The sequence below is a fragment of the Argentina anserina genome, chromosome 1 (assembly GCF_933775445.1).
Source record: "Argentina anserina chromosome 1, drPotAnse1.1, whole genome shotgun sequence".
Classification (NCBI taxonomy): domain Eukaryota; kingdom Viridiplantae; phylum Streptophyta; class Magnoliopsida; order Rosales; family Rosaceae; genus Argentina; species Argentina anserina.
Window position 1 is genome coordinate 16,096,781 of NC_065872.1, and position 9,854 is coordinate 16,106,634.

The 9,854-nt window shown below is 32.6% G+C and overlaps 1 protein-coding gene across 1 annotated transcript; it reads right to left on the bottom strand.

The window, feature by feature from the left end:
- Window positions 1–1,598: 1,598 nt before the first annotated feature.
- On the bottom strand, window positions 1,599–8,477 carry LOC126800774 (beta-galactosidase 6). Its single transcript, XM_050528220.1, is given in 19 exon segments — window positions 1,599–1,761; window positions 1,908–2,053; window positions 2,156–2,263; window positions 2,339–2,449; window positions 2,538–2,647; window positions 3,285–3,376; window positions 3,460–3,644; window positions 4,119–4,286; window positions 4,393–4,418; window positions 4,421–4,510; window positions 4,654–4,738; window positions 4,854–4,962; window positions 5,154–5,248; window positions 5,349–5,492; window positions 5,632–5,724; window positions 6,318–6,384; window positions 7,570–7,682; window positions 7,774–7,869; window positions 8,301–8,477. Coding segments are annotated over 19 exon segments (2,178 nt in total).
- Between the last annotated feature and the right edge of the window lie 1,377 nt (window positions 8,478–9,854).

Sequence of the window (9,854 nt, forward strand, 5' to 3'; positions counted from 1 at the left end):
TTGAATGGGAAACCCATATACCTTCACATATATAGCTAATACTTATAAAAGCATTTTCGGAAAGGTATAGTGACTCTTAAGGCCTATGCCTAAATCCAACAGGGTTCAGTACAGTGAGTCTTATAGATCTCGTTGTTCCCATTCCGGAAATGTATTATGTGTCTCAAATGGATATTCTGGCTTACAAGTTGCTCCAAATATGATTCACCATTAAAATATTATATTTTATTCAAGAATCCCTATACATCAAAATTAGTAATTTATGATTAATTAGTTCCATCATTAAGAAGCCCTTTTTAAATACCAATTTCAAAAATTAAAATCATTATTCTTAATGTGACAACGCTTATTTCTTTATGAGATTCTTTGTAGAGATTGGTTGAAATCTCGTCCTACATCAAGTTTGGACCAATATGTCATAGTTGATTGAACAAGCTCCATAAATCATGCATGTGAGATATGTGTACTAGATTTAATACAGGGATACGCGATGAAGAGGTTCGTGGTGATTTTCCAACCGGAGTTGCATTGATGGTGGTGTTGCATCTAGGAAGATATTGAGACTGAGTCACTAACGACTCAATCTCTCTCTTTGTGTCACATTCAATCTATGCCGAGAAGGCGTTGAGATGAATTTATATAATAAATATGCCTAAGATAGAGAGAGATGACGAAAACATATTAGAGAGAACAAAGAGATGTAGTAATAGTGAGAAGTTAAAGAAATGACAATTAGGCCACTTGTTAACATCAGTTGAACACAATTTTGAGATCCGATGTGAGTTTTGAAATTAAATGTAGTGTCCTCTTAGATGTTATACAACACAAAATAAAATTTCAACAATGAGTTGTTTAAAAAAGCATTTAAAACAAATTTTCAATGATGAGTTGTGTAGAAAAGCATTTATTTATGCATTGTGATTCCTATCAATGCATATGCATGAATTCAATATGTGTGCCTCCATATGCATATACATATATATGAATCCAATAAAAGAATCTATCTCTACAACGGTGAGAATCATATCCCCGGTGATAAGGAACGGACTCGCCCCAACTTAATTTCCATATACGATCCACATAAAAGATGCTATAAGGCTAAAGCTCCACTTGAGGAAGTTTATATACAGTGCCATTCGCCTGGTTCAAGAGATTGTCAAATTCACTCAGGTTCCCAAAATGAAAAAATGTTGGATTTTCCATATAAAAAAAAAAGACATGTTGTCATCCCAACGAGCTTTTACTCTGATGAGTACCATCAGAGAAATGCAGAGAATGAGCACACCGTTTGAGCCAGAGACTTGCTCATCAATTTTTCTTGTAAAGTGTAAATTTGGACACAAAAAACTAGTCATGTTGATAACTTATTGCATGCTAGCATCATCTTAAGAAATTATATTTCAACACATTTCTACTTACAACAGTATAGATTGGGCTAATTGTGAAACACGCTTATGTGTAACTTGAGTAAGGAGCTACTATGAGTGGGAATTTAATAATTATATAATGCTATAAATTTATGACTGTGTACATAAGTGATCATTCCGATATAATATGGCTAACTCAATTTCAAAAGCTACAATAAAAAAAATTAGTGATCACTCTAAACTTATTGATGTAATTTGATGGTACAAAGTACTTTCATATATAGTTGAAAGTAAAATAGTATTTAAAGAAATTTGAAGAGGGTTTCCACCAAATTCTTCAAATAAAATTAAAAGGTTGTCACAATTTTTTAAGAATGACCGAGGAACGTGGTACCTGAGAGACATAAGAGTAGTAGCGAGATAAGGTTGGTATAACTCAAATAAATGAATATTGTCGTATTAGGTCATGAACGAACTTTAATTGTCTTTCAAATATAGTAGTTTTGATAGTAAAATTAATCACTAGTATTGGCAACTTACATTGTTTGTGATGGCTCGCCTTTTGAAGTAAGGAATGAAACCCAATATCGGCCAATACTTTGTCCATTAATCCAAACTTCGCCCTTCGCCATTGAGCTAAGGTTTAAGACAATTGGATTGTTTCCCATAGGTGCATCAAAAAATATCTGAATATAATTATTAATCTCATATTAATTGGATATAGTAACAATGAACTGAAGGAAAATGGCTAGAGTTTCTTTTTGTTGATAAATTTTTCTAACATTTACCTTGTACCAAGTTATTAGTTGATTAAAAGATCCTTCAATGTTACTCCATTAAATGTCGTTTAAATTTTCTTCTCTATATGTTTGCAACCTTTGTCCAACTAATCCAACCTGTTTCATTATAATTTTCTTTATATACAAATGATAATAATTGAATTTTACATGATATGATATGATTTTGCGTACTTGGTTTCCCCATGCATAATTAGTAAAATTGTAGAATTGATCAGTTTTGTTGCAATGTATTTCAACTGTTTTCAATCCAGCAAATTTGCTTTCAAGAAAAGCACCAGAATCCTTAAAACATTTACAAAATGTAACAAATCAATCTTTATCTAGTGAAATATGTCGTTGATAAATAATCCAGAGAATAAGATTTACAAACCTGTAGTCCAACCATAACGCTTAGCAAAGAAATGTTATTAGTTCCATTATTTAATTCAACATAATTCTCCATAATGTGTTGTTTAGTATCATGACTACCATGTGCATTTCCTGAATAATTGATGATGTAAAAGAACCAAAAGTTATTATTTGTTGATCATAATCATCATCAGAATATATTTTTACATAATATACTAACTAAATGATTAAACGTTTTTATTGTTACTACCTTATTTTAATTATACAAAAAGATCTTTGTGTAAGAGAATATGAGATTTTAGTGTGTGGCTAATTCTAGGAAGAGTGTAATATTTTAGTGAATAAGTAAAATATATTACCATATATGATGCTTCAATTTAGTGATGGTATCTCCTATTGTATCAGATGTAATAGTTGTAAGCTTTTATATGTAGATACCTATATTCATCTATAAAATACGACATGAATATAATCATTCTCTAAAACGTCAAACCCTAGATATCATTTTTCTCAAACACTTTGCACAGTTGAACGTGATTATGAACACTAAACCGTTAATAACATGAAAAAAATGATAATGTTAATAAAAGATTATGTTCTAAGATGTTAACTCTAAGTTGACAGTTTTTATTTATGTACACCTGTAACATGTATATCCAGATGTGTCACTTTATTTACCATATCTTTGTTTGGTTTTCAAATAATGAAAGAAATTTTATAAACATCTTTGTAAAAGGAATATGTCCAAGAGTGTGTATTAACGTCTTACCTCTATATACGTCATTCACAAAAGCATGTGTTACATGTCCAAGAGACTCTACTTGCAGTATTGGTGTGTAGCAAGAAATGTTGTGTTGAAATCTGTTATTCCACAACTATATATATCACACTATGTGATATTTTATATATAAAGGAAATAAAAACTCAAATAGAAATCAATATACCTCATAGTATACCAAAGATAATCAGATTTGTCTTTAGTCACATTCATCTACTCAAGTAGTGTATCCGATTGTAGAGATATTGTAGGTTCAAAGTTTTGGATGATATCTTTAGACCCTTCCCATTTATCCACTGAATCAAAGATTTAGACAGCTTTTGCAATTTTTTTGTTGTATATTGTGTTCACCTATCCAACAATATTATGTAATTATATACAACATACAAGCTTTTATATTATTTTGGATTAACTCGACAATCACTATAAACTATAAGAGAATATTTTCAAAAGATACTCAGAAGTTTTAACAGTGATAAAATTAATTGATTGTAAAATCAAGTTCCTTAGTGTTTGGTAAAATAGATAGTTAAAACTTTTATATCTAAAATTTATTGTGAATGTGTTTCATATATTATAATATATGTGACTATGTAAATGATTTCACTAGAACTTAAAACGATTATTTTAGCAAAGTACTAAAATATATACTTAAAAAAATCTTTCAACCTCATGTCTATGAAATATACATGAATGTTCAGTATACTTCGATTCATTTTTCAATTATATACAATGTTATATTATTTCAGTAATTACGATGTCAAAGTAAGTGCACTTATAACTGGATATATTGAATAGTAAAAAAGAAGCAAAATTATAACTTACCTCTGCAGTTTTGAAAATCACTTTTTCACAGTCGTGTAGAATGCTGATTGACCTTGGCATCATGTAATATGATATATTTCGAAATTGTACAGTGGAATTAGCTTTTACATCGTTATTTATTAGAAATGCAACGCATCTTCTAGCACTTTGTTCTTGAAAGACATAGGCCTATAAATATAGTTGGCAAACATTTGGTTATATATATTGTTATTAGAAGCGTTTTTATATCATAATCAACCATGGAAATGATGAATCTAATCGAGCTGGATAATACCTCTTGAAATTGGCCTAAAGAAGTATAGTTCGTGTTCCATGCAGTATAGTGGTTGAGCAATTTCTGATTGAAGCATGCAATTGCTTAAGATGACCCCATTTGGGTTGCCTTAACAAGCCTAGTATTAGAAAGCAAAGCTAATAAGTGATTTTTTAATTAAAAAATTAATTAGTAGCTGGTTAATTACTTTATTAAATCATATTTAAATTTAAGGAATCACTAATTCAAATGATTTTTATTAATGATTATGGAAGTACTCACCATATTCATCTAGAGGAGCCTGATCATAATAACCTGTTATGACATATGCTGAGCTTGTTCGTCCAAAGTTAGTTCCACCATGATACTATATAGGTTAATTCCTCAAAAGAAAAATACTATATAGGTTAACTGAGTCATATCAAGTCAATCTAAGTTATATAATAAACACGAATATATGATCAAAACTCATACGTGCATACCATATAGTAGTTTACATAGCTTCCATTCATTCTAGCTAAAAAGAGTGCAACATGAAATGCAATGTCTTCAGCAGACCTTATGTACGGTTCTCCGCCGTACACTTGATAGCTACATATAAAAAAGAACTAAGGTTTAATAGTATATAAAAGATCATAAGAGTGCAAGCTCCTTCGGTATCGACTAGCTAGTGTGTGAGTAGTGCGTATATGTGATGAAATTTAGCCACTTGATATTCATGGCTACCGTATAGATTAATGAAAGCAAAAGAGATGTATTCATGGAGAAATGAAGAAGCATACAATGATGTCCAATTCTCTGTCCACATAGAAGGTTTATTAGGTGCATTTGGTCCTCCAAAAGTTTTTCCACATTGCATTCCATTGCAGGTGTTGATCTATATGGAATTAGGTGGGAAAATAATGTTAGCCTGTTAATTATATACTGTAAATAATTAAACTTAGTGAAATTAATTAATTAGAAATGAACTTACTTACCACTGGATCAGGGGCATCAGTTTGCTTGCACATCACCCATGGAACACCAGTTTGGAGGTCGACTGCCATTTTTGCGGCCCACCGAACGTAGGCAGGTCCTTTTTCGTGGAATGCTGCTTCCACGTTTTGATATTCATTCTCGATCTATGATTTTATTTAATTGATTAGGACATCGCATTATATATATGCCCGTAAACGTACATGCATGCAGAGCTGGCACCAATTTGTTAAAATGATGGTCGAAATTTTGTGCAATACAATCATATACACAAAGATTAGATACCTGCGAGAGTATGATTGGACCTCCTTGTGATGCGTATAAACCCTCTGATATCATCAAGTTCACTATTTTTGTAGTAAAATTCTGCATGTAAAACTATAACAATAGGGAGAACTTAACCCTTATTACGATCTTATTAATTAGAAATGCATGTATTAACATCATTTACATGGATATCTCATATTGTTCACCGTAACAATAGGAGATATGCATGTATGTACTAAATTGAAACACCTAACCCTTATTACGATCTTATCTGTACATGGTGCTTCTGAAATTAAGTGTATGGAACCTAATAACAGTAAAAATATGATCGGCCAATATTTATGTCTAATCCATTAGATGCATTATTATTTATCACATTCGCAGAGTAACCTCTCTATATATTCTCTACTTTAAATCGCAACATACAGAGATTACGAACGTATATGTTGATTCCTAGCAATGTAGAAGATTTGGGTTGTGAACTTGTGATTAATGATTCTCTAGATAATAGCGCGGCTAATGATCTAAGTACTAGCTCGCTCGTGTACTTAAATCCGTATGCTTATAACTTGTATCTGTTAAAATGTGAATTGATCTTGTGACTTTATATCTATCTGAACTTGCATAACTACAAAAAGACTAATTAGAAACAACCAAGTAATATTATCACTCTAAAATTAGTTATCAGAAGAACGAGTTCATGCCTTAAATGGTTCATTATCTGTGCGGTACACTATGCCTGGGACATCATGCAGCCAAAATGGAAATCCCCTGAGAAAATTGAAATGAAAATGAAAAGGCTGCAGAAACTAACCCGCGAGCTAATTTACTATATATTATTTGTTGATTCACTGTTTATAAGGGCATCATGAGGATGCCCCCGTTGTTCTGCGTTTTTGCTTGGCTGCCACGGGCCTGAGAAATGACGCATTTGGCCTTTTCACCAGGTGGCGAGTGTGCTGATGTACCACACCAAAAGAACTTCTAGAGGCTTCTTCAAACGTCACAAAACGGACTAGCAGAGGAAGAGAGCAAAAGAGAGGGAGTGATTGTTCGTTCTCTCAAGATGTTTTTCTTTTTTTCAGATGGTTAATGAGTTCGGCAAGGTTTTTTTCTTTCTCGCTTTCCTCCCATCCAATTTCTGCAAATGATGGATCGATATGGATTCAGTTTTGTGTATGCTGAATTTGGGGGTTTTTTGAGTTTGTGATTTGTTTTCAAAAGATATATGAAATGAAGGTGGTAAAATGTTTGGTAGTTATTAATAAGAGTTTCACTAGATTTGCTACAAATCCTACAACACTACCAAGTTTTTGGAAGATATTGGTAGATCACCATTAGGTTTTGCTCTTCTTGATTAGAATCAAGCTCACTTCTCCCTCTCTACCCGGTATCCTTAGTAGACCAGAGATCAATATCAGAAATACCAAAAGCAGAAACCAGTAAGTAGCAAGAAGGGATTTTAGGGTCAGACTTTTTGAAGTGGTATCATTTATTTCCTCAATTATTTCAAATTGGTAGTTCATAGTTTTAAATCGTGTTGCTTCATTTATCATATTTCACAATGTGATGCGGCTATTAGCATAATTCCTTGCCTTCATTGCATCCTACCAACAACCACCTTAACTAAGTGATGCGATGATTGTGCTCTACTTATTATTTTTTTCTTCAGATTGCAGTTTAATAGAACACTTACAATATTGAAGCTCAACTTGGCAACCAGCAATCCCTAATTCTGTTGGTTATAAAATTACTCATGTTGACAAAGCACCAATGTCTGCTTCCTTTTAGACATAGTTAGTTGTTGATCTTTGTTACATGGCTTTATAGATATAGGAACCCAGATATAAAACCATGTATTTGGCCAAGCATAAAGTCTTGAAATCTCATAATATTTATCCTACAGAAGAACCGACTATATACACAGAAACATATGCATGCATTGTACGTACGTACCCATATGTCCATTCACTCTCAATGAATGGTCCGATCCTTAGACAAACATAGAGCCCTTGTGCTTGGATTTCCTTTATGAACTTGACTAGATCATATCTTCCACTGAAATCGTACTGTGAAATATTTCATTTCTGTGAATTGCTATAAGAATTATGAGAGCAGAAATGGATCAAGTATGAGATGATATGTCATGTATTTTCGTACCTGACCTAGTTGAGGCTCGTGAAGGTTCCAAAATACATAGGTTTGAATGACATCAAGTCCTCCTTCCTTGGCTTTACCGATCAGAGATGGCCACATCTACAGAAATCATTTTATTCTCTTTCACATTCTAACAAGGAAAATATCTACAATACGAGCTTGCTGTCTTCGAGAATATATAATGTACAAAGGTAAAGCTTTTCTTGTTTGATATTAATGAGCAAAAGGTCGATATTAATCAAGAAATTGCATGTGAACCAAAGTGAAAAGGACCTAGCCGTTCGTTATTGCTGCTACCCGTGATCTATTAATTGTTGGTATTTTGGAAATGAAGAAGTAGCTAAAGTGATATTACAAACATCATTGTACATGAGAGAAGAGGATCACATATTGAAATAACGATCGATAAATAAGAACAAACCAAAAATAAACAACTAAACAACAGAGAAAAGGAAACTAATTAAGAACAGCTATAATGGAGAACATTGCATGCTGCAAGCCGATCATAAATAAACCGGAAACTACATTACCGCAGGTGTACTCCGAGGATAGTGAATAGAACCTGAAAAGAGAAGCCTTCTTTGGCCGTCGATGATGAGAGATCTTCCGTCATAGGTCACATTTCCTCCGGTCACAGAAACAGCTCCCTCATCAGCAATCAGAACCACCAGCACTGTAACCCAAAACCGTACTCGCTGCTGTTCCATCTCTCTCTCTCTCTCTCTCTCTCTCTCTCAACTGAAGCAGCAGCTGGTACTCAACTGCATGCAGAACCTTAAGGATATATATACTCGTTACAGTTTGGTAACCGAAAGCGAGTGTTAATTACTTGGGAATGTATGTATGGGATTGTATTGATGTAAAAGGAAACCTTCTCATTCTACCACGCAAATATCTTTCATCACTACCAAACAAGTATGGGGTTAATATCTTGGTGATGGGATCTCTAAGGGTCACATGCACCGTTGGTATATATGTCTTCAGTTTTGCTAAGATTGATAGATAGTGTACAACATTTGCTTAATTAAAAGATTGTTAATTAGTTTTGTTGTTGCAGTTGTATGTAGCTATATGTGTAATTCTAATTAGTTGATCATGGCGTGCCTGGAATTTAAAGCTACGCTAGAGCTAGCTTTAGGTAGCTTGTCATGACTCATGGCCCGTGACTCATATATGCACTAGCTTAATTTTCATTCATTACATAAAATGTATGGAACTCATTTTCTGTAAGTGTTAAGGCACCGATATACTTGCGTTTGCCATATTTTTAAGAGATCTCCTTCAATAGGTGAACACCCAGGTTTATTTAGGTATTACGTAAAACATATTGAACGATATCGTTAACTTGGTTATATAGGTAATATGTAAAAATAATTAAACGATCTTTTACAAATAAATTTCATCGATGAGATTTAGCCGGTTTGATGTGTGCTCATAGCGTGACTGGAATGCAAAGCTAGGTAGTTAGGTCCAGTGGGGTGATAAAAAGGTGTACAATCACTAAAGAAAGATAAATTGGTAAAATTATGATTTCTTTCTGTACATTATTTTTTACATATGCACTTAAAAATTAGATTAGATTTTCACTATCATTCTTGTAAAAATAATAATTATAATAATAAATAAATAAAATCCACCATTCTCATGGTTTGAAATATTATTGGAGTTGAAAGACAACTACTTAAAGCCTAAAGATGAGATACTGGTTTTTATCAAAATCATATATGTATAATTGGAGTTTTTTTAATATTATTTGTTTATTTTATTTTAGATAATGGGTGTCAAGCGTTTAATGAAAGAATGAATATGAACCGGTGATTAAATCGTATTGTAGTAGAAATCACATAATATTTCTTAGTAGAAATTATAAAAATAAATATGAAATAAAAATGGTAAAAGGGTGAATAAAGTAAGTTTAAAAAAAATTTTATGTAGTAAGAAAATACTATAGGGTGAACAAAATGTTATTGAAAAAGGGGGTACATGGACCAACCTATAGCTATAGGTTTTGGGCCAATAACAAGGGGTGAGCAAAATAGAATTCGACCAACAATATAAAAGTAGGTCATAACTGACCATCAAAG